The sequence below is a fragment of the Nannobrachium achirus genome, assembly GCF_963921795.1.
Source record: "Nannobrachium achirus genome assembly, chromosome: 11".
Taxonomy (NCBI): domain Eukaryota; kingdom Metazoa; phylum Chordata; class Actinopteri; order Myctophiformes; family Myctophidae; genus Nannobrachium; species Nannobrachium achirus.
The window spans coordinates 43766361-43792567 of record NC_137820.1 but is presented as its reverse complement, the minus strand read 5'-3'; the positions used below and the strand labels follow the sequence as shown (position 1 = coordinate 43792567).

Here is a 26207-nt window from a genome sequence, read left to right as displayed (position 1 = left end):
AATCGCAGGACAGTACCCCAGGAGTGCCCTTCCAGACAATGGGGCGAGAGTCCAGGCTATGGGGGAAATTAGCAGTGTTGGCAAAAGTACTCAAATGTTTGTTGTCCCTGCTTAGCATTGACTTAGCATTGACAACATTGTCATGATCGTAAAACTATCTAGTTTTAACGTTCAGAACGTTTTCTTTTTGGACAATAAAACATTGACAGCCAGGGGGAAAAAAAATCCATGAAGGACACGGAATGCAATCGTTCACTCGCCGTTGGAAAATTGACTTATTAGACTATTCTGGATGTGTGGCTAACGGCTAACGCTAACGTTAGCTAGCGCTAGCTGCAGGCTAACGCTGGCATGTTATACACAATTACTCATGGAATAAAACGGCGACCCAATTCACTAAAATGTGATAAAGCCACAAAAGCATCTCAAAATATCTAGGCTACATTTCACATAAACGCCAGAGCTTAACTCTGCATGTAAATAGGACTTTTTTTAATTAATGTGAGAGATCGTGACATATTTTTGTTGGTCCTCCCAGAATATGGCTAACATGCTAGTCCTAGCCAGCCTGTATTAGCCCTTTGTAGCCAAATGCGGTAATATCGAGACTCCATTACTTAGCGATATTTATTCCGGTATTTATTCAGTTAATTTAATGCCACGTATGTTCCAAATGAACAATTATTAACCACGTAATGTTGTTATAATGATTTAATCTATTATTTATTTATTATCCCGTTTTCTTCTTCTCGGGCTTTGGAGGAAAAAATGATCCGCTTGCTTCCTGCCTGGAGGCGTCTGTGACTTCCGCAAATGCTGCAGTCCTTTCCTTTGTTGTTGAGTTAGCTTAGCATTGAATAGAACAGTATCCACGTCCAGAGCGTTTTTTTGGACAATAAAACATTGACAGGAATGACAGCCAGGGGGAAAAATCTATCAGAAGGACACATGGAATGTAATCGTTCCTTTGCCGTCGGAAAGTTGACTTATTAGACTATTCTGGATGACTGTTTATTAGTGGCTAACGGCTAACGCTAGCTAGCGCTAGCTGCAGGCTAATGTAGCTATCGTATAAACAACTGGGTTACTGGAATAAAACGTGATCCAACTCTATTTTTGCCAATCTATGAAAATCTACAAGCTCACAATGCGAGGTGGTTGAGCCTGTAGATTGTGGTTTATTATCAGTCAGATGATCCTTCACGAAGTTACACAAACACTGAGACCCAAGTTACACAAAGCACTTAGCATAGCTACAGTTAGCTATCTTAGGTGTTAATGTCCAGTTTCGAGCAGTAATTCACACAGTTACTGTGTGTAAATTATTTAGAAACTGACCATTAACACCTGAAGACTATTGGCAAACGTGGGCTTATGACAGCAGAACAAAGGATTACATTTGGGCATTATGAGAAAGAGATAGAATAGTATAGGGTGACCAGACGTCCCGTTTTACCCGGGACAGTCCCGTTTTCAAGCTACGTGTCCCGGTGTCCCGACAAATATCTCTAAAACACTAATATGTCCCGGTTTTCAACATTCACTACAAAATTGTCCCGGTTTTCGCCAGAATTAAAATAATAGTAGCTGTTTTCAGTGGTTGCATAGACATTTATCATGTTCTTTTCGTGAAAACATGCTCACCTAACCAATCAGAAAAAAGGAAGAAATTCATTGCGTGTCTGAATTCAACACTGAGCCTGTTTGTCAATCACTCACTGCCTGTTTGCAACCCTGTGGTGCGTGTGCGCGCGTGCACGAACGTTAGAGAATGGGCACGCGCTCGTGCGCGGTAACGTGCGCATTGCTTTTAGGGTCCCAGTTTTAGGCAACAGTGTTTTGCGTCCCGGTTTGAGTGGCTGAAAATATGGTCACCCTAGAATAGTAGTTCTCGTTTATTGATACCAGTGGTGGAAAAAGTACTCACATACTATACTCAAGTAAAAGTATCAGCACTAACTAAAGTTTTCAAGTAAATGTAGTGGAGTAAAAGTATGATATTTGGATCCGAGATGTATTGTGGAGTAGAAGTAAAAGTATTGGAAATAGGAAACAGGTACAGTACAGTACATGTAACGGAAGCTTTTCCCCAATAAATAAATAAATACATTCACAACAAAATACATGCTAACTCGGTATCATAGCTGTATGTCTATAAGCATCCACACCACAGTTGCACATAATTATTAATTAAAGCATAGCTGTGTAATTTGAATAGCCAATGTGTTAGTTTCGAGGCAATTCACAGTTATTGTGACGGTGATAAAACAATAGAACTCAAGTATTGTTTTGAAATAGGCCAATTTGTTAGTTTCGAAACAATTCACACAGTTACTGTGTGAGTTAAAGTGGTTTATGTATAGGCCTATTTTATATTATAATTTGTAAATAAGTTTTGAAATAAATGTGGCCTAGTGGAGTAGAAGTTAAAATATTGGAAATTGGATTTACTAAAATAAAGTACAAATAGCCAAGTTCTCCAAGTTAGAATGTATGTACTTTTCCAACACTGTGTAAACGTTTGTGTTCTCATGCCAATAAAGCTTATTTGAATTATGATTGAATTGAAGATTGCTCCCCCATGTGGCGGAGTACACAATAATGGTAAATAAAGTAGCTTACTCTAAAATAATCCATCCATCCATCTTCAACCGCTTATCCAGCATCGGGTCACTGGGGTAACAGTTCCAACTGAGATTTCTAGAGTTCCTTAATAATAATAATTAAAATAAACAATACTAATGATTATAATTGCGACCGTCAGGTCGCAGTTACTATGAAAACCTCCACCGCCTGTCTGTCCGTCAGTCTGTCTGTCTGTCACGTCACATCACACTTTTTTGCCCCTATCCATGTGAAATTTTCCACACACAATCCTTGTCTGCCATTTTTCAAACTTTTTTTTTTTTTTTCAAAAATTTTTTTTTTTCAAACTTTTGAGACCAGCTCATAAATTGACTGTGACATCTGCCCAGCTTATATATTGACTGTGTCAATTCTTGTTTAGTTTTGGGAAATATGCAACTTTTGTAACGTAAATCAAAGGGGCTCTGAAACCTTGCCCAAATTTGGAGTCATACTGTATGTCATACCATCTCATAAATACTGTCATCGTAGATGACTGACGTCACAGTCTAGCCACATGAAGTCCAATATCCACATTTGAGCCACAACTTTTTGGATCCTGAGATCTCAACATGATTCGATTTCTTAAAACTTCCGAACAAAATTCATTCAATTGAGACGTTTCCGAAGCTTGTTATTATACTATTCTTCCTGGTCTGCTTTTGTGTAAACCTGATTGTCTGGGGAAGTAGATGTTTCGCAGCACACCGCCCACGGCCTTGTGGCGGCAAAGCCACTTGCCACGTGGCAGCATCCCAAACTGTTTGTGGTCGGCATGACTTCTTTAGTGATCCTGTGAGCTTTGCTGACGCAACGTCCGTCGTATGTGTCCTGGAAGCTCACAGTCACTGATGTCCCCACCCCACGCCACAACACAATGATTTGTGGTTGTCATTCTGTCATTCCCTTCCATTCCCCCCCCCCCCCCCCCCCCCCACACACACACACATGCATGCACGCACGCACGCACGCACGCACGCACCACACACACACACACACGCAGACTTCAAAAGGGCAGTTGGGCTGTTTAATCTGTTAATAGCCCCCATCCTCCAACACTCTCTGTTTTCATCATCATCATCATCATCATCATCATCATCTTCATCATAACCACATCGAATGACTTCAGGCTTTAAATGTGTCCTTTAAAAACGCTCTTTCAAATACGCTGCTCCGTTGTGAAGCCGTTCCAGCAAGTCTAATATTTGTCCTAATTGTGACAGTATAATGAACGAGCTTCTTGCTGTTGCTGCGCGCTGAGGTGCAGTGACATTTTAGGGTCACACGTGCAGCGCTGTAGTAAGCCAGTGTACTGTATATGATGTTACACATGCAGTGCTGTGCACCAGTGTAAATTAGGCCGAGGGGGGGAGCCAATTAAACAACGTTGACTCCAGACTGCTGTCACTCAGAGACCACCAGCAAGCGGCCCCTCTTTCCACTGTGTCTCTAAGACACATGCAGTAATCCTGGTCTCTATACTGCCTCCCCTGGTCAGCCGGGGCTCCTGATGGAGGGGAAAGGAACTGGTTGGATTAACGTGTTCCGCCGGAGAAACTCCCCCCTGTCAGGTGATAAGAGGCAGCCTACACACTCCTCCTCATGCATTGAAGGAAGCATGAGCCCAGTTCGGGGCCCTCCCCAGGTTGGCAGAGGGAGAGCAGCGACCAGGATTACATCTTGGCTGGGCCATTGGCACTGGGTGAAAAATGGTTTACAGTGGTCGTTCCTAAACGTTTTAGCTCGAGGCCCAAAAGAGAGATTAGATGTTTGCGGGACACAAACTAGTGAAAACAGCCAATCTACAAGCTCACAACACGTCGCTTCGCACTGCGTTGTGAAGATTGTCTAATTTCACTACTTCTTAAACATTTGTGTTCTAATTTAAAAATAATAAAATAATTGAATTTTGTTTTTAATTCATGAAAAAAAGTTTTTTGGAAATGTTTATTTCAAAATGTTTTGAAATAATAATAATTCAAAACAAAATGTAGGAAACCAAAAATTAGGGGACCCACAAAAATGTGTCCGGACCCACAAAAGGGTCCCGACCCAGTATTTGGAAACAGTGAGAACTTTACAGAATTGTGGGATTACCACAGTACAACTCCTATTCACCACAACGTTTTTGTTCCTCTCAAAAATGAGGAATTAGGCCATTCTGGCACAAAGGGGGGGCTGGGTCACCTCTGACAAAAAACACAAGGTTTGGCAACCAGCAACGAACGTCCAGGCTCCCCTCCTGAGGGCCGCTGCGGGGTTGTGGGGCGAGTGTTCAAGGTGGGGAGCAAGGTCAGGCCAGCACCTTCCCCCATGGGGAGGACCATAAAGGCCTCAAAAGTGCATCAAAAGTAACCTCGCATCACCAGACTTTCCACTGCGGAGGAAAGACTGGGATTCGTTCTAAAACTAGCCGTGTGATCCGGTTTAGAAAAAAGGAAAACAATAATTGTGGTTCCGGTCGTTGGTTTCCGGTTGGCGTTGCATTGTTTTTGTTCCCCACATAAGGCGAATCAATTAGTTTAGTATTGCTAGTTGTCACACTACAAGTTAGTATAGAAAATGGACATACCAAAACATTATTATACCAAAATAAACTATTTTTAACTAGGAGAATCATTTTGGAGATGCACTTGGCCGGTGGTTCCGGTCGTTGGTTTCCGGTCACATCATGACGTAAAGTTATTTCCGTTCTGACCGGATCAGAAACCCGAAAATTCAAACTACACCAAAAGAGAAGGAGAGGAAGAGAAATCTTTGCTAACACTCACCAGCTGCCTCCCGAGTCATCCCCCCCTCCCCCCTCCCTTTCTTTTGATAGGGACCATGCAGGACCGGAGAGGCTGGGGTCCACTGGGTTTTGCGGTGCTCCACTTGGCCCACTACCCCATTCTCCCACGTCCCCCTTCCCCCCCTCTCTCTCTTCCCTGTTTAGTTTTTCGACGTATTTATTTTCATACACACATACTCAATAGAACACCTAGCTCTCGCAAAACTACTGAAGCCTAATTTTATACTTGGACGTACAATGTCGGCATTTGAAAATGGCAATTATTTTTAACACGGTGTGAGCTTTTTAAAAATGATAAATGTTTCACCCACAATGGCATGGTCCCTAAAATAGGGACGGCAGGTTGGAAGTGGAACCGTGGATGTCCCAGAAAAAAACGTAACACCTTTCAACTCAACCCACATAAGCCCTACTCTGTCTCCTCTCCTGCCAACACAACCTTATTCATGTCCTTTTTGCTTCCCTTTTTCATCACCTGCATCTTTCTAACATCATCACTGCCCACATCTTTTGTTACGCATGTAGCTTTGTTGTGTCTTATTTTCTTAAGGCACGTCATGTTGCTTTGTATTCATACCGGAAAAAATAAATGACAGGAATTAGGTCACCAGTGAATAGTCTCTGTATTGCCTTTTAACGACTTGAACCCTAGATCCAAAAGGTCACAATGCGTTGGGAGCTTGTACATTTTCCTGCAAAGAGATTTTGGTGTAGAGGGAAAACTTGAGGAGGCCCATTATAAACCCCTGGACGCGTCTCTGGTCAACTAAATACATTATATTTATTTAAGTGGTCAATGTCCTAACCCTCACACAGTGAAGTCGTTGTGTTAATGTAATCCCGAGAGTGTACAAAAAAAGTGACTTTCCTGTTCAGGACAGACTGTTGGCAGCCCCTTTGTTTTCCTCTTATTAGTGTGTGAAAGTGTCGGTCGCCTAGCTTGCTGCGCGTGTGTGTGTGAGTGCGTGTCCTACTGTGCGCTGCTCAGCCAGTGTTCAAACACTTGGAAACAGCCGCACACGAGGGCCTGTGTGTCATTTTGGCGAGCGTACAGTACAGCACTGACCTCCCCCTAAACAGGAACAAACTCCTGGCTACGTTCTTTCCGAGAACGACGGCAGCGGCGGGGCCCATGTTGACTCAATTAAGGTACCAGTCTAGGATATAATTTAGCAGGGAGTTTTCTCTTGGGCGCAGCCAAGTGCTGTCTCCTACAGATATATTAAGTGATGAGGCAAATTGAAGATGAAGTTCAGAAAGTATAGTCTCTGTCTGAGTCGATGCGCTCCCTCCCGGGAGGATCTGGCTCTTAATGTGCTGCTCCGGTGTTAAAAATAAACCCCTCCGCTTGCGTTGCTGCCCCGGCCGGCGGTTCTTTTGAAGTGTGTGTGATTGTGAGATGCTGTCGCTGACTGTATGCTGCAAAGAGGAGCAGTGAGACAGGGGGGTTTGCTGAGTCACTGTCCCCAGATGAAGAGGCTGTTGGTGGCTGGCTTTCTGGCAACGCCATACGTCTGTCTCCTTTTAAAGTCCTCTGCTTCTGCCACTCTTGTCGACCTACTCTCAATGACAAATTGAAGACACGCAACCTATGCTTTTATTATTGTGTATTTATAGCTTCTATAAACTATAGCACTGGTTCTCAACACATGTCAGTGGCCCGACCTCCAAGTTGATGTGTATTTGAAAAGATTTATATTTTGTTAGATTAGATTAAGTACATATTTATACAACGGTCTCTACTGTAGGTGGAAAGAGAAACCTATGATCTGATTAGACATTCTCTCATTAGATGCCCTTCTAGCTAGTGGAATTACAGTGACATTAAACACTTTGAACCTGGCAACCACAAACTAGGGACGCCAGGCAATATTTTCAAAAAATAGCATGTCTACAAGCTCACAACGCATTGCACCGTGACACATTGTGAGCTTGTAGATTGGCTATTTATCGAAATAGTGCTTAAGTGGTTAAACTGTTCCTAATTTTACTGGGGACCCCCCAGGGGTCACCCCTTTGAGAAGGCCACTGGTCTGTGTCCCTGAGCAGAACACAACCCCTAACTAGACTCATGTCAGACCACTCTTAATTAAAACTCTCATTTTGGTGATCTGTGTCCTGGATCAGATCTAATAAAGCAGGGGTCTTCAACATGGGGTCCGCGACCTCCTAGGTGGTCCTCAGAGTAACTACATGGGATCTGCCAAATCTGAAAAATTGCAGATCTACAAGCGTGTGAGGCGTTGGGAGCTTGTAGATCGGCTATTTTAGGAGACTTGGTGTAGAGAGAAAAAGAGCGGAACAAATACAGAGCCAACAGTCGAGTTGACTAAACCTCGAGGGTTTAAAAGGTTACATTTCTGAAAAAAACACATTGACACCAAATCCAACGAATAGATAATGTGTAAACAAACAAAACATTAATTGACCCAACACTGATGATAGTGCTGTCAAACAAGTATGAAGCCATCTATGAAAACGTTTTAATCTTCAATTCAATATTATGCAATACCAATATGTAGTAGGGGTCCCTGCTTCATCCTCCTTAGCCTGAGAAAAATGTCTTTTGTTTGGCTTTTGAATGTGAACAACACACACGTCAGACTTTAAATGAGGCAAACTGATCCATCTCCTTGGAGCAGTTTGATATGCCAATCACTGTGAATTATTCAAGTTTCACTTCCCAGCAGCGCCTTGAGTTCACGGGCATGCAGCCCTTCTCACAATACACACAACGTGTGTCAGATTGTGGATGCAGTGTGTCGTTGTTGTAGTCTTGTTGCCCTGTTAAACCATGTATGACACACAATGACACAGTGTAAAAAAAAAAAAAAGAAGAAGTGAAAAGGCCTTCAACACCTCTGTCTGAATCAACAAAGCAATATTTACCGTCAGTGCATTAGCTAATATTGAAACACATAGTGATGCTTCTTGGCGAGAGCAAAATACTGTAGCACCATTCATCAGTAAAAACACAAATGGAAACGTTCTTTCATTTTAATGTATTTGATTATTTGGGAGGGATAACATGTATAAATGAACAATACATATAGCCTAATGCCCTGTAAATATACAGAGGATTTAGAGATGATTGATTATGTTCATCCTTGGTCCCCAACATACAAACAGAGCGTATACAACAGAGCATATGCAATACAGTCAAACACCATAAATAGCACAAATAAATTACAAAACAGGGTTGCAAGCTGGGAAAAAGAAAAAGCTCTAAAGTCAGTCGGAGCCCTTACAGTCTTTCTTGAGTGCATGGGTTGATAGCCCAGCACATAAAGCCCTGAGCCAGACTGACCAGCCATTAATTTTGCAACATATGTTCCGTGCCTGTATGCCATGTCAGCATATTCGGTCATAACAGATGGAATCAGGCCACATACAAATTGGAAATATGGAAGGTGCAGGATTTGACTAGTTCTGTTTACAATGAGATTTAAATGCTTTTCTTATAATGTTAATAAAACAAGCATGGTCATTTCTTTAATTCCTGTGCCATCTCTGTTGTAGCCATGGGCTATTTAGTCCATAATTGATTTTTCAGATTTGTAGGCACTTTAGCAAATGACACCATAGTTTGTTAGAGCTGTGATTTGACCCAAGACTCACAGCAGTCGGAAAATCACTACAGCCAATCAGGCGACGTAATCATGCTCTTTGTGTGCTTGTTGACATTTGTTGATTTGTTGACTTTGTACTAGTGATTTATTAAGATCTACTGCACTGGTTCTCAATGTGGGGTCCCAGAACGCCCAGGAGTGCTTGAGAGGGTTCCAGGGGTCCCCCAGCTACATGATTGATAGTTATAGGAACCAAATGGACCCTTATGGGTCTGCAACTCTCAGAGTTACATTAACACTCATATTCAAATAATTTCAAATTGGGGTCTCTTATCAAACTGGAGGTCCTTGAAATTCACTGATCTAATGTACTTAAGTACAGTCATTGTTTTTGATTATCTGTATTTTGGGACGACTTTCAAAGACAAATATTGTACTTTTGACTTCACTACATTTCTAGGATGGGAAAAGGTTAATTTACTACAGTGAACAGTGAAAATGGCCTATCTACAAGCTCACAATGCACTGCGAGCTGTGCGGATTGACGCTTTGTAAGTGTGTACATCTGCTATTTTCACTCATTATAGATATTGTTTCATACGTGCATTGATTTAAAAAAATAGTATTTTATTTTGTATTAATATTATTTGCACTTTTGAACACAGCATTTCTAAAAGCAATTACTCCAATAGATTTAACTACACTGAGCAACTCTCACTTATTAGTAGGAGTAATTTGAGCAGGAGTATAGTATGTTTTGGACTCCTGTACTGGTGCTGGGTTCTTTGTCCACCAGCAGTGGTTATGACTTCATCTGAACGTGACATCATCCTTGCACAGCCCTGTAGAGTCTATTCATCATCATTAACCTCTGCTCCCTAGGTGAGCGCTGAGTGGGGAAAGTGTCATTTCATGATAAATGGTAATCCTATATCATGTCCATTTTGTGGACAGGTCTGCTGGTTAATTTGTTTCTCATTGATTCGAGCAGATCAATGTTCATTTTCACGAGGAAGAGTAGCTTAACCTAACTACAGGGGTAGCCCAAGGAGCCTTGCAATAGCAGCTCGCACTAAAGCTGTCTTGTTGATGTAATGAGTTGTCATTGTGTACTGGTGTTGCACGTAGGTTACAAAGGGGTTTGAAGTTCTGAACGCATAGAAGCACTGTGTTTAAGTCAATAGTATTGTACCAGAGAACGGCACAATATGCGACACCATGTAACAAGTCATAAAGATTGGATCTCCTCGTTTTAATACATTCTGTATCGCGTGAATATACCGTATGGATGGGTGGGGTTTGTAAATGTCGTGGGAGGAACACGTGCACTCGTGTGTGTGTTTGTCTGTGTTTGTACATATTTTGTCTTTTAATGTGAAGCACTTGAAGCTTACTTTGCATGATGAAATGACATAATACAAATAAAATTGATTTGACCTTGTGGTCTCACTACTGGAGATCGCTTTATGATAGTTGAGTAAAAGTAATAGATTGGATCAGTACTCGGTACAAACCAATAATTAGTTCACTTATAGCGGTTTGTAGAATTCACATCTTTGATTTACTTTATTTTAACCACTTTAAATTATCGTTACAGGTGACACTTGTTTTTGTTAAAGCGTCACATTGCAGCTTGTAGATCATCTATTTTCACTATAGTCGTATCACTATATTGTCATACGACAAAGTACCGGTATATCATCACTGTTGGGCAGAAACCTCGTATCTCCAAGTTTCAAGTTTGTACGTTTTTTCACCAAGTAAAGCCCTGCTTCATCATACAAGGCTGTCGCACAAATGTAGTGAAAACAGCCGATCTACAAGCACACAACGCCTCGAGAGGCGTTGTGTGCTTGTAGATCTGCTATTTTCACTAGTTTTGTTACAGCAGATTATTTGGTCATTTTTAAAGCGATAAATACAAAACGAACAGTCTTGGACATACAAGGTCTCCACCCGACAACGATGATATGGTGGTGGTTTTGTCAACCATAAACTTCAGGATTTTGTCTCAACTTCAGTATTTTTGTGTCTTTGTTTTTTTCCCCAGCAAATGACCCTTGGTTGGATTCCTCTACGGCACAAAGGTTTCTCCAGGATGGGGGCTCCTGGCACACCGTGGCCCCTGGGGACCCAGCCTCCACTGCTGCAACACAATCTGTCCCCCCGCCCGGCGCCCAGCCATCCAGTCCCACAATAAACCTTGACACCAGGACGTTCGGCGCTGTGCTTTCTCAGTGGGGCCTTTCCCCCTCGCAAGACTCTAAATCCTTCACCCCGAGTGACCTCTTCGTCGAGGGATCCAAGCCTCTCTCCACTCCCCCTCTGAGCCCCTCGGAGCCTGCGCTGGGGCCTAGCCAACAAACCGAGGGGGCGGCTAGACTCCCGAGAGATCTGGAGGTGAGGGGGACAAGCTCAGCCCTGCTCTCTCCCTCTCACGGCCCTCTCAATGTGTCTGAGCAGCAACCTCGGTCAAACGCGTCCACGCCGGCGCAGTTAAAACCATCCACCCTCAGTAGACCAACAACCCCACAGTTTGTCATCCTCACCTCTGACCGCAGAGACCCCAGTGAGCCCCCGGTAGCCCCCAACAACCAAATGGAAGCGGGGCAGTCCCTGGAAACCGTGACCTCTCTTCCTGATCGCCCTTTCGAGCCCCCGCAACCGTCAGTGGCTATCCCAGAGTTTCACCCGGACATGTCTCACAGCTTAGACTATTTCTCGTTTGAGGGACCGGCTGTCGGAGCCTCAAGTAAAGCCCTGGAGGTGAGCGAGCTGAGCCCCAGCAGAGTCCCCCCCATGCAGCAGGACGAACCGGGCCAACCCGGTGGGGTCCACTCCCTCCTCAACTCACGCCCCGGCATGCTGGTCCCGAGCAATGTGCCTTTCGTCAGCCCCCAACCCACGCCGGCGTCGGTGTCGTCCGAGCCCACCCAGGCCCTGCCAGAGGACTTCTTCCCCACCAACACCATGGACGTGGACTGGGGCTCCGGCGACTATATGGAGACCATGTCGTTCCTGGGCCCCGAGGGGGACGACTACTCGCTGGTCACCAACCTGCCGTCCGACATGTACGACCTGGACGACCAGGACTCCAACACCGAGACCTACGACACGGCCTTCCCCTCCAGGGTGGGCTTGTTGTCCCTTTCCTCCACGCACCTGCATCTTGTTTCTTCGCCGGCCTCCAGTTCTTTTCCTCCCGCGTCCGTCCGTCCGTTCTTGTTTTCCTCCTCTTCCGCTCTGCCGGCGCTAGAACCCACGGCCACGGTCCACAGCGAGTCCCTGGACGTGGACTGGTCCGACGCGCTCACCGTGGAGCCCACGGACGCCCTGCTGCCGGACATGAACAGCGTGGAGTACTACACCACTCAGCTGACCAGGGAGAACGCCAGCTCGGCTCCCGGAGCGGAGCAGCGAGGCAACGTCACCACCGCCGCCACCACCAGACCCTTCTCCCCGGCGTTCATCAGCACCGCCCACATAATGGCCACCAGCGTCTTCACCGTGCACCCGAGTCACATGGCGACGGTCTCGTTTGGGACGGAGGACCGCCTGCCCTCGGACAACGCCACGTGGATCGAGGACGGAGCCTCGACGGACCTCTCGGGCTTCGAGCCTGCCAACGAAACGACTCCGGTCAACGCCACGGTGGTGACTCCTCAGCTGGTCAACGTGTCGGAGCCGGTTGTGGAGTCGTCAGTGGTGCCGACCCGCTACATCGACCTTTCATCCTACTTGGATGGTACGTCGTCCCCCGCTGAAAGGTTCACGCCAACCACTGAACTGGGCAGCACTTCCCTAACGGCGTCCATCATGCCCAGTGTTACCACCCCATCGCAGCCCGACAAAGTCACGTCCTCGTCGCTTCTGGCAGATATCAGTTGGTTTATCACAGAGTCTGTCCTAATAAGCAGCGCTCATATCACCCCTGTCTGGACCACTACCGCAACCTCCTCCCCTGCACCCACCACCCAGCCAGCGTCCAACGTGACTGCTAGTACTGATAACAATGCCACAGCCGTGTCAGCCGAACCTACGACTAATGCCACTTCAGTGCCCCCAGTCATGGTGGGAGACCAGGGCGCGACAGACCGCACACCCACAACTATTATGAGAACATCCAGCCCTGTAACTAATATAACCTCTGCCATAACAACTAGTCCAACAAAAACTACTACTACTACTACTACTACTACTAGTACTAGTACTACTAGTAGTCTTACTACCGCCTCATCCACCACTGCCCCCAGGAGTCCAACCAATATACCGACATCAAGGCAGTACCTCTGCAACGTGGACAAGCCTACTTATTTGGTCAAAGTTGGTAAGTTGGAGATTTCAAAATGTGCTGTTTTGCGTTGATGTTCTTGAATGCTTAATGCAAACTTAACCCAAATTAAATGAAGCGTTAGGACTGTTGCAATGTGTTTTGATGATGAAGATCTTGATGTTGCCGTCCTCAGGTTTCCCTGTTGGTGCCACCGTTGGATTTGCCAAGGCTCAAATCAAAGACATCCTGAAGGTGGAATTCAACAAATCAGTGGAACTGCAGGTAATGTCATACCACTACACTGTGTGTTTCATACAGGATGGTATGTTGTCTTTGAACGGACATATAGAATAGTCTCTCATGCCAGACAACTCTCATCCACAATTTTCAAAAGCTACAGAGTCTGTAACTAGCAGTATTTGTGACCAGAGCAGATTTGTTCGTCCTTAAAATTTATTTTAAAATATCTTTCAAATATATGTTTTTAAATTTCCATTTCCACCAAGCAACAAGCAAGATAGGCTTTGACTAATTTAGTTTCCCAGTGGGACTTGAGGCCCTGACACACTGAAAGACGCATCAGGAAAGTCAGCTTGTTTATATCGTCTTTTTAATTTAAGACATGTCCGTTTGTGTCTAGAACTGTTTCTACAAGTGAAAACAAACATAAGTGACACATAAAGGGAACGATCTCAAAAGTCGAACGAAACAATCGTTAAATCGCAATAATCACAATAATAATATACATTTTTCAAAAATGAAAATGATGTTTTCTTGTATTCATTTGTATTCCTTCAGAAGAGGGAGAGAGGAGCACTCGTCAACAAACAAAGTTCCAATACATGTCTTGGGTGCACGGCTCAGGGAACAAATGTACTTTACACAAGAGATGCCAGCACTCACTTTAGAATGACTTCTTTTTTGTCATATTCCTTACCATGCACATGTAAACTTTTCAGCAATATTCAACATTCTTTTGACATGCACCTGTGCACTTGCACAGCACAAGTTTCAAATAAATAAATAGGTTACCTTTCTGCATTGCTCTACAACATTTGGAATGGTCTGTTCTCCGGCTCTCCAAAATAGAAGCGAGCTCTGAAAGACACGTCAACAGTACAGGTTCTGATGCCTGCACAGTGTCTGCTCCCAGCTTCCAGCTGCTGTAAACAATGGCTGTGTTTAATGATGCAAGTTTGTCTGATGCTTTCAGTGTGTCTGGGGCCTTTGTTTAAGCCAGGGGTGTCCAAACATAGCCTCGCATAGCCAGTCACCATGCCTTGTGTTAGCAATGGCAGATAGAGTTTAGCTGCGCTAGGCTAGTCCGAACTGTAAAAACAACTTGCATCTGCTGTAGGTACTGGACCATAACAAAGTCTAGAATAGAATAGAATAATGTTATTGGTCTCAGTAAATGACAAACACCAACGCCAAAGTGGATCAAGTCACTGAAAAAGCTGAAGCTTGTTTCCATTGTGGTCGACTAAAAAAAACACTTAACACCCAAACAAAGACAGAACAACAGCACCAACACAAGAACAACATAAATAATTAAAACACTTTAAACGATTTAAAACAAACACAACAGGAAGAGAGTTGGGGGAGGGCAAACATACACACAGGCCTACACAAATACATTGTGTCATGTCCTATAATGTGATTTCTATTGCATGCTGTTATCTTGCTTAATATTGCTTTACTTTGAAAGACAGAAGTACCAATATGGATGAAAGGCCCTCTTAATTGAATGGAGGTCACTGTGACTAGCAAAGGCAGGTGTGTGAGTTTTGTTGATTGCACTAGTCAGGAATCAGCTGTGTAGGCTCTCAAACAGCATTCTTGTCAGAAGCAGCACAGAGAGTGCATCTCTTTCTCCTCTGTGTCCAGTTTGATGCTTTCCATCTAACCTTCTGCATGCCCTCACCAGGAGGCAATGCCGTAAGTTATAATTCATGTGGATACTATAATTTCATGTTGCATTGATCATTTCATGTGTGCATAATTAAGAAGAATAAGTTAATGTTAAAAAAGGAGTTCATGGTTATTTAGTATTAAAAAGAAATGATTGTATTAAAAAGGATTGTATTTACAAGATACTGTAAAGCGAACCGGACAACATCTGATGTTGTATTTTGTGTATTGTTTATTTTCAGTTTTTACTCCATGACCTGTATAATGATGAAGAATCCAAAGTAAAAGGACTCATCTTACTCCACGATTCTGTCGTTCTTTCTATGGGAAATTGGAGTTTAGCTCGCTGTTGAGCTGAAGTTAGAGAACACTTTAGTAGGAACAGCACAGTAAAAAGGCATACTTCAACTGGTGTTCTGCTTGGGAGGAAGATGGCATCAAAGGACAGCGATGCAACTTCATTTAAAAGCGGAAAAAGTGGGAAGAGCTCACGGACATCATGCTCATCAGCCACCGCAGCTACTCGTGCCCGAGGAAGAGCAGAGGCTGCCAAAGTAAGGGCAGAATATGCTGCCCAAGAAGCCCAACTCAAAATGGAAAAGGCTGCTATGGAAGCAGATATGCACCAGCAAAAAGCTGCTATGGAGGCAGAAAAGGCTGCTATGGAAGCAGACATGCAGAAAGAAAAGGCTGCTATGGAAGCAAAGTTACAATACGCTACAGCTAAACTCGAAACTGAAATGGAAGTGCTCACTTTCAAGCGTGAAGCAGATGCAGCTGTCGCAGAAGCAATAGTTTTGGAAACAGCCGAAGTCTTCCATAACCTTCAAGTCTTGGACGCCATCTCAGAAGAGGATAAAATGGAGCGGACAAGTGAGTTCGTAAATTCTCAACAAATATTCAACTCTGCTGGCGATCAGCAAACCCCACATGTCGCCTCTTCATCGCAAGACTGTGTTGACGACAACAATCCCACACAGCCAAGCACAACTATCGTTTCTCCACCAATGCGGCCAGCCACAGCTGTTGTTTCTCCACCGACACAGCAGCAGCACAGCAGCAGCCCAGCGAGGGATAGCTCACCTCAACATGCTAAACCGGTCAACAAAAAAGTGTCAGTCAAAGACCAAATCAGGGATACAAGCACACCACGTCCTGTTAAAAAGGAATACAAGTCTCATAAAGGAGATCATGATGATCAAGGACATTCAAGCAGGGATTACTCCAAGTTGAATACTTCAGCTCTACCGTACACCCCCCAAGGTACGCCGTACACCCCCCAAGGTACACCAGCAACTAGTGCCAATGCGCCTACTACTGATTCACTTGTAACCCTCCTGGCTCGGCGAGACTTGGTGAGCTCCAGCCTATATCAGTTTGATGACAGACCTGAAAACTACCGCGCTTGGTACTCATCCTTCACCACCGCTACCAGAGGGTTAGGCCTCACAGCAACAGAGGAATTGGATTTAATGACAAGATGGCTTGGTAAGGAATCCAGCGAACATGTCAAGCGTATGCGTTCCGTGCATGTAAATAATCCAGCAGCAGCTCTTCAGAAGGCATGGGAAAGACTCCGTGAAACGTATGCAGCTCCCGAAATATTAGAAAACGCTTTATTCAAGCGTCTGGATGACTTCCCACGAGTGGTGGCAAAAGACCACAAAAAGCTACAGGACCTTGGAGATCTGCTCATGGAGCTCCAGGGTGCAAAGGAGGACGGCTACCTCAGGGGGCTGTCTTATTTGGACACTCCACGGGGCATTAACCCCATTGTCGAGAAGCTACCTTACGGGCTCCAAGAAAAATGGATGTCCACCGGCCACAAATGGAAGATGGACAATGGCGGCTGTTACCCACCATTCGAGTACTTTGTTCGGTTTGTCTCCAACGAAGCGCGAAGCCGTAACGACCCAAGCTTTCTTCTTTCCAGCAGCAGTACTGCAACTCTAAAAACAGACAGACCTACCTTCAAAGGTCAAGGCTCCAGCTATCCAATCACGGTTCACAAGACCGATGTCTCCCCAGCAGAACCTGATGCAGACAACCTTGTGAAAAACGACAACGATCCACGTAAAACATGCCCAATTCACAACCTTCCTCACCCGCTGAGGAAGTGCAGGACATTCAGAAACAAACCACTCTCGGACAGGAAGGCCTTTCTCAAGGAGAAAGGAATATGTTTCAAATGTGTATGCTCGACCTCTCACCTGGCAAAGGACTGCAAAAATGCAGTAAAGTGTGAGGAGTGCCACAGCAGCTTTCATGAAACAGCCATGCATCCTGAGCCTCCATCACAAACACCCAGGGCCTCTTCACCCTCAGCAGAGAATGGCGGGGAGGAGGAAGAAGACCACGCCAGCGAGGACGTCGTCAGCTCCAGCTGTACAGAGGTATGCGATCTGGGCCAAGTAGGTCGATCGTGCTCTAAGATCTGCTTAGCAAAGCTATATCCAGAAGGCTCAAGGGACGAAGCTATCAACGCTTACGTGATATTAGACGACCAGAGCAACCGCTCGTTAGCAAGATCTGCTTTCTTTGATCGGTTTAACATAAAGGCTGAACCATCTTCATACAACCTGAAAACGTGTTCCGGAGTGGTTCAGAAATCAGGCAGGAAAGCTGAAGGGTTTCGGATCGAGTCGATGGATGGCAGCCTCGGCATTCCGCTACCACCACTTCTCGAATGCAATGACATTGTCAACAACAGGTCTGAGATCCCGACACCAAGTGCAGCCCTGCACCACCCACACTTAAGGAAAATAGCGGAATACATCCCAGAGCTCGACCCGCAAGCAGAGATCCTACTGTTGCTTGGCAGAGATATCACACTGCTACACCAAGTGAGGCAACAGGTCACTGGGCCGTATGATGTATTCGGGCCATACGGTACCCCCTTCGCCCAACGCCTTGACTTGGGCTGGGTGCTGGTAGGAGACGTATGTTTGGACAAAACTGACAAGCCAACAGTCACAGCATTCAAGACTGATGTGCAAGAAACAGGTTGCCCATTAATCCTCCAACCACGCACACGTGTCATGCACGTTAAAGAGAAAACTTGCCATGGCGGGGAGTCACAGGACAGTCCCCTCAGGTCCAGCAAGAAGGCTGTACTCTCACCCCCTCAAGGAGACTTCTCAAAGAAGGATGTCTACATGAAAACAACAGAAGGAAGTTCAGGCCCTAGCCAGCAACCTTTGGTAACGGGAATACCTACAAACCCTGCAACGCAGTCAAAGGTGGACGGAGTCCAAAAGAAACCTTCAACGAGGAGATCTTGTCCTGCCAAAGGACAATCAAGCTGTTCAGAACAACAGGCCAATGGCGGCAATCATCGCTACCTTCCCTGGGATAAGGGAAAAGTAGTGCAATGTGGAAATGTAGACTATGGACTAAGGTTGTGCAAAGACTTTTTGTAGACTAGTCCTAGTTCATATTCAGAACCCGCTCATGTAAAAATAAGATGGTGACCTCATAAAGGTCAGGCGGGGAGTGTCATGTCCTATAATGTGATTTCTATTGCATGCTGTTATCTTGCTTAATATTGCTTTACTTTGAAAGACAGAAGTACCAATATGGATGAAAGGCCCTCTTAATTGAATGGAGGTCACTGTGACTAGCAAAGGCAGGTGTGTGAGTTTTGTTGATTGCACTAGTCAGGAATCAGCTGTGTAGGCTCTCAAACAGCATTCTTGTCAGAAGCAGCACAGAGAGTGCATCTCTTTCTCCTCTGTGTCCAGTTTGATGCTTTCCATCTAACCTTCTGCATGCCCTCACCAGGAGGCAATGCCGTAAGTTATAATTCATGTGGATACTATAATTTCATGTTGCATTGATCATTTCATGTGTGCATAATTAAGAAGAATAAGTTAATGTTAAAAAAGGAGTTCATGGTTATTTAGTATTAAAAAGAAATGATTGTATTAAAAAGGATTGTATTTACAAGATACTGTAAAGCGAACCGGACAACATCTGATGTTGTATTTTGTGTATTGTTTATTTTCAGTTTTTACTCCATGACCTGTATAATGATGAAGAATCCAAAGTAAAAGGACTCATCTTACTCCACGATTCTGTCGTTCTTTCTATGGGAAATTGGAGTTTAGCTCGCTGTTGAGCTGAAGTTAGAGAACACTTTAGTAGGAACAGCACACATTGCATTATAGCATTATTAACTATTTTAGGAATCCTGCTAATTCTATTGATATGACTAGACTGACGGACCATATTATTAAATTAAACATTAGACATTGGACACCTGATGTCTGATTCGACCCTTTAAAACTGGTGTTATTTTATACCATCGTTATTCAAAAATAGCAGATCTACAAGCTCATACGAGCTTATAGATCTGCTATTTTTGAAAACTAGCCACTCTAATAGCCTATTAGCAACATACGTTTATCAGAAAACTGTTTTAGGTGACATTTTTAGAATCGGGTTATTGGGTTACACAACATCTGTTTATTTTCGGATAAAGTGAAAAGACTGTTGGACGGAAGTGCTTTAAAATTGTGGGTGCCAACAATAGTCATATCCTGAGAGACAAGATAAAGAGAGATTGCGATAGAAATGCTTCTGTAGCCTGTGGAGGACTTGGAGTTCTTGACAGTTTGTTACAATAATTAAACCAGAGAGTCAGAGCAAGATAACAGTAAGCTGTTTGCGTTTCATTAGAAAGAGAAAACAGAACTTTGAGCAGCCGCTGCAAAAGGATCCACCCCTACTGTCTACTCTACTGTAATGGCCATCATGTGTGGAATGTGCATAATAGTATACTGTATCCTCGCTGTTGTACATGTATGTCCAAAACTTTTCAGGAAATGGAAAAAATAACGGGTATTTCAAAAGTAGTCTGAAGTAGTTCTTATTTAGTCACAGATTAAACAGACCACTTTAAAAATGTAATCTACAAGCTCTCAACTCTCAACTCAAGATCTACATGTTGTGAGCTTGTAGATCAGCTATTCTCGGTGAATGAGATTTGGTGTAGAGGAGAGAAAAAAGTGTGGCCCAAGTATTAGAACCCTGGGGGAACCCAGCCGTTTAAGTATAGGGTGTAAGTGGTTTAGTGAGAGAGAGCAATATTATTGAGTTTAGTGCGAGTGTGTGCGTGTGTGCGTGCGTGCGTGCGTGCGTGCGTGCGTGCGTGCGTGCGTGCATGCGTGCGTGCGTGCATAGCCTAGTGCAGCCTACTGTACTTCCTGAGTGTCTTTATCTGTGGTCCTATGATAAACAGACCACAGCAGTATTTACATCAAGCCTCCTTGAGTCTGGAGAAACACAACGGTGTCCCCTCAAACACTGACCATAAACTGTTTACAATGTCCTGTATGTGACATCATGAGGGAGTTATTATGACATCATGGAGGAATTAACTGTGTTATGACTAGGGGCTCAACAGTTAATGTTGTAGGGTTCACTTGCAAATGTTTTAAAAATAGCGAAAACTGCAGATCCACAAGCTCACATCGCGTGGCGATGTCGTAGCACACATTAAATACAGCTGGAGTGGTATAGTACATACGCCTAATCCTTTTAGTCAATTTAGTCAAAATCGATGTTGATTTGTTGATTTACAAAATAAAACAAATTATGGAAGAAACATTTTTAATGTGCTTCTCAATTATTCAATAAATGTGTGACATGATACTGTAGGCTATACCTGTATATGTGACATGTTGTGTGATGTGCTTGTGTTGCAGGTGGTGGACCCTCCCCCCAGGTTTGTGTTCCGGGCGGTCTCGGGTCCCGTGGTGTACACGGCCATCTCCGTCATCAACGCCCTGCGGCGGTCCGGGCGCCGCTTCCTCTCTGTCTCCCCCAGCTGGACCGTACCGGACCACAAGTACCAAGTCCACACAGGTAGAACCAGTGGTTGAAAGTAATTAAAGCTATACTGTGTAAGTTGCTCAACTAGTGGTCTGTAGCAGTATAGCAAACCGCGGTCGCGTCAGACCACCGCGTCCGCCTCGCCTCGCCGAGACGCTTTCAATCCCTCTACGAGCAGTGGTTGGGGAGTTACATGCTAGACTTCTAGACCAGGTAAACAAAGCTGTTGAAGCAAGCTATTTCCTGAAAAGACGCAAGATGCACTGTAATTGGCCGGTAGTGTATCATGTGTGTATGATCTGCGATGTGATTGGCCAACGTACACAACGTATACAGATGATGCAGATTACGTCATTTTGCCGCGAAATTCTCCCCCCCTCACGGCTCATAGAAAACATATAAAGAGAAGGCTTCAGAAGCTGAAAACAACGGAGTGGGTGTTCTAAAACTTTAGCGATTTAACAGTTAGGACAATTTTAAGATTTGTTTTATAAAAAAAGTTACATGGTACAACTTTAAGTATATTCACTCAAGTACTGTACTTAAATAAGTACCCTTTTGAGGCTTATTTTTTGTGCTTTCAATACTTTTACTTCTCTCAGTAAAATCCTCATTCGTATTTTAACCTGAGAACCAGTGCAGTAGAACAGTGGTTATTTTTCATGTAAAGGACCCCTAAGTTAATTCATGTTGAGGACCAACACAGGTATTTCAATTTGTCTGATTGGCACTAAATGTTCTAGCCAATCAGAACACCTACAAATGAAACCCATATTTGGCCGTGGACGCCCATCTGAAAAAGTGTTTGTGTCAGGGACCCGCCAGACAAGAAGTGTCTTGTTAAAATATAAAATGTTGCAAAAATATTCCAAATTTGTCAAGATAATAGCCGATGTCAGCTTTGTCTCAGAAAAAGCGGTGTGTAAAAAAGCATTGGAAGGAGCAGATGCCATAGCATCCCAAATCATCACTGACTGCGGAAATGTCACACTGAAGCAACTCTGACCTCAGAAGGCTGATATTTCTCTAATTGTTTTGAGTGGTCTTGTGGATTATTGTAATATTTTTAGATATGTTTTTTTCATGAGCTGTATGTTTCACTGCATGCGCAATGCATCTAGAATATATGGTTTTTGGATTCTTTTTTTACGGAATTATGGAAAATAATGAACACAATATTCTAATTCTTTCTTTGAGACAGAGCTGAGTTAAAGTGGTTGAATTGCATTTGATGGTATGTTCAACAGTTTAGCTGGGGACCCCCTGGAAGTTGAACCTCCTCAAGGACTCCCTGGGGACATATCTATTCCTACATACTTTTAACCAACATCTCCTTGTCTTGTGGTTGGTTTGCAGTGCTGCAGTTTGTGCCCGCCCACATAGACGTGCGCGTGTGCAACTTCAGCGAGCGCATCGAGAAAGGCCTCACCATGGCCTTCGCTGAAGTCCGCCGTCGCTCGCAGGAGTCCACAAACTTCACAGTGCATGTAAGTAGGGGATGGGATCTAAAGACTCATAATAACACTTAGCTGTGCGCCAGTGTTATCCACCGGAAATAGCAGATCTACAAGCTTGTAGACCTTCTATTTCAAACCTTTATAACTTATAACTTTTTTAACCTTTTAAACTTTTAAAGTTTATTGTCCAAAGTGAGTCCAAGATATGTGAAACTGTCAACCTGTTCTACTGTTTTCCCATGAATGAGGAGAGGGTTAAGTCCAGTGTGGGTTGTTTGAAAGACAAGTTCTTTTGTTTTGTCCACAGTCAACTCTAGGTAGTCAGGATTAAACCTTTTCACATAAACAAAACGTACAAATTGCCACAGCACAGCTCTGAAATAGGTCTGGAAATGGGGGGAGACATGGTTGATTTTCCCACAGAGAAAGTTCCTACTTCAAGTCATTTGATGTGGAGGTGACGTGCAATGCAGTGTGTTCCATGTCCTTCTGTGCCCCCTGCTACACACAGCCACAATCCTCAGTGTTCCTTTAACTCGGAGGACTCCAAATGGCTGGGTGAAAGTGAGACCCCCTCCAGTCACCATTGCAGCAGTGGAGGCAGCGTGACCGCTGCCAGTGCTGCTGCTGCAGCAGCACAGCAGCGTAGGCGGCCTCTCGATCTTGATTGGATTGAGGCAAACGCTCCAGCCAGCAGTAGCACTTTTATTTAATTATGGTTGTTGAGGCTTTGGGACGTAAGGAGAGGGAGCTGAGGCCCTGCCATGCTGCTGCAAGAATGGGTTCAGTGATGGCCTGGGGAGGGTGGCGGGCTCCGGAGAAAGCTGGTTATTAAAGCCAGTGGTTGTTCACAGTGGTGGGAAGTAACCAAGTACATTCATGTGCATTTGAGTGCCGTAGTACAATTTTAGGTACTTTCTTTTTTTGTACTGCACTGTGTCTCAGAGGCAGATATTGCGCTTTTTTACTCTGATGCAATTGCTTGAGAACTATAGTTATGTTGCCGATTTAGATTATTATTACAAAACATACATTAACCATCGCCTCACGACACGTTGTGAGCTTGTAGATCTCCGATTTTTGAAAGATTTTGACCGATGTTGAAAACTTTCACTCAAGTAAAAATGTGCATACAGTACTCTTACTTGTAACAGAGTATTTTTTACGATTGTGCTACTGCTACATTTACGAAGTAAAAATATAACTTCTTCCACCACTTATTCAAGGAGACCCAAATGACCAGCTTTCTCTCACTGATTCAGACTCCTGCTCCCGGTTGTGAAGTATTAAACAAGCTTATACTGCTTCTTCACAAAGTGCTTATTTTGGCTTAGTGGTTTGCGTTCTTTGTTGTTATAAATCAGTTTTTTTGTGTGTTGGGCCTATAATAGCCTGGGATAATCTGGTTACATTAATGCTCGTAGCGTAATGATCCTCTTAGTTGAGCTAAATGAAAGGATTACATCAAACATTATGTTTTAACCAGAATAACCAGGGTTGTTGTTCCGTAAGGCAGACTGTCCAGATCTGCTCTCTCAAACCTTTGAAGATCTTGCTGTTCAAAAGGCTGTTCTATTTTTGTGCTCAGGACCAGCTGTGGTTTAGTGAAACAAATTTCAACGACATTATGTTGGGGGGGATTAACATGTGCTGTATGTTCAGAAATGTTCAATCTGTTTTAAAGTGATGCCTATAGTGGAAATATCTGATCTGCACAATGCATCGCCATACATTATGTTGCTTGCAGATGGGATATTTTTGTTGTTTTTTAACATTTGGAACAAAACAATAATAATACATTTTGAAAACAATTGGAATTTCTGGTCCTTTTCTTTTCAATTTGGAACTGTTTTTCAAATTTTATTTTATTTTTATTATTAATTGTTTGAAAAAATCTTTTTTGAACAGGTTGAAAGTATATTACCACTTAGTGAACTAGACCTGAGTTGTCTCTGAACTTGGAGCCAAAGCTCTTCTGTGAAAAAAATAGTCGATCTCCAAGCTTGGAAACACTTCCCAACCGTGAAGCTTGTAAATCTGCTATTTTCGGACTAATGGATGCCGGGTTCACAGCCCCGCTGACGCGTTTTTCTCCTGTGTGTTTCGCCCGCTCTGGCGCAGACGGTGAACATCACCATGGCGGTGCCCAAGCAGCGCCTGCTGCCCAGGGAGCCGGTGGACATCATCTTCGCCGTGCGCGCCGCCAGGGGCTACCTGATGGGGTCAGAGGTCAGCGGCCTTCTGATGAAGCTCACCATGGTGGAGTTCAGCTACTACATGGGCTTCCCAGTGCTGCAGATCGCTGAACGTAAGACCATCACCATCACATACATTCAAACCCCCAGTTTACTATGCATTAGGCCACGGCCCTCCATAACTCTGACAGGGTAAATATGGACAATTTGGTTCAATTTCTTTTTTGGGGGGGGGGCTTTTATGCCTTTATTGGATAGGACAGTAGACTGACAGGAAATGGGGGGAGAGACAGGGAGTGACACACAGCAAAGGTCGTCCAGATCGGGAATCGAACCGGCGACATCGCCAGGCATCTATGCCTATGTGGCAATGCCTAAGTGGTATGCGCCCGGACCAGTAGGCCAGTGGGTGCCCCCATTTGGTTCCATTTTTACCCTGTCAGAGTTACCAATCTTTTAGGCTGGGACGCCCCGAAAACCCGTTCAAGGAACCTTGGCAGATCTACAAGCTTTGAATGAAAAGTGCATTACAAATAAAATGTACCGGTATTATTATTATTATCATAATGCATCACAAGGTGTTATAAACTAAGGGGAAAATAGGGGGAAATCTTTGAACTGTCACCTCGTCTCGCAAACCGCTGGGGCGATCGATCAGCGCCACATTTCTTGCTCACGCTGCCAGTAGGCCACTATCTTTCTTTTCTTCCTGTAATGACAAAATGGTTTCAACCCGACGCGCCGGAACCTCACCTCGGAGCTAATAGCGGAGAGTGAGGTTCCAAACGTTGCTATGCTGAGACAGAATTCATACTTGAGAGTGAATTAATCACTACTCCTGTGTTCCTTCTCCTTGGCGAGTTCACAGAACACAGAAGCAAAAGTGTATTTATCTTATACACTCATGAGTGTTCATTTAACAAATGGAACCAAATGGAATCCCAAGGTTCTACCAAAGTTCATCATGGTTCTAAAGTTCATCTCTGTTTCATTCCAACAGCGTTCCATTACCCCGAGCTGAACACAACACAGCTGCTCCGCTCCTCCTGGGTCAGAACAGGTGTGTGATTCCTCTCACTCTTTACCTTATTCTATAGCGAACAAAGTTCAGCAACAAATATGACTGAATCTTAGTGTTAAATAACTATATTCTGATGCTATGGAGCAGTCTCTCCAGCAACACGTATTTAGTAAATAGAAAATACACTTTCAGGTCGGGATACCAATTATATCCAACCACGAAAGAGAATACTGGATAAACAAGTGAAGTTGGCAAGTGACAAACGAGGACAGACAGACAAAATGGAACTGAAACACTATCAAATTCAAGCTGCGGTTTTCTTCTGATTGGATGAAATTGGTGTCCCACCTGAAAGCTAGCCTAGTAAACTAGACTTCTCCTGCCTTCTGATTCCAATTCTGTTTTACGAGGCTAGTCTCCCCAACCCATGCTTAACTTTTTATCATTTTTAATCTAACACAATTCTTTTTTTCTATAAAAGTTGGTTCCTTCTTTTCGTTATGTAAAGCGGCTTTGGATGGTTAGAAAAGCGC

At 44.0% G+C, this 26207-nt stretch overlaps 1 protein-coding gene across 1 annotated transcript in view; it reads left to right on the top strand.

Moving 5' to 3' along the window:
• LOC308293601 (UPF0606 protein KIAA1549) overlaps positions 1-26207 on the top strand; it is a gene marked incomplete at its 5' end in the record, with an annotated part of 87364 nt that overhangs the window by 25565 nt on the left and 35592 nt on the right. The window contains 6 exons of the mRNA XM_080736188.1: positions 11036-13312; positions 13452-13540; positions 20875-21034; positions 22358-22488; positions 24580-24766; positions 25654-25713. Coding sequence (XP_080592314.1) covers positions 11036-13312; positions 13452-13540; positions 20875-21034; positions 22358-22488; positions 24580-24766; positions 25654-25713 — 2904 coding nt within the window. The remainder of the gene's footprint in view (positions 1-11035; positions 13313-13451; positions 13541-20874; positions 21035-22357; positions 22489-24579; positions 24767-25653; positions 25714-26207) is intronic.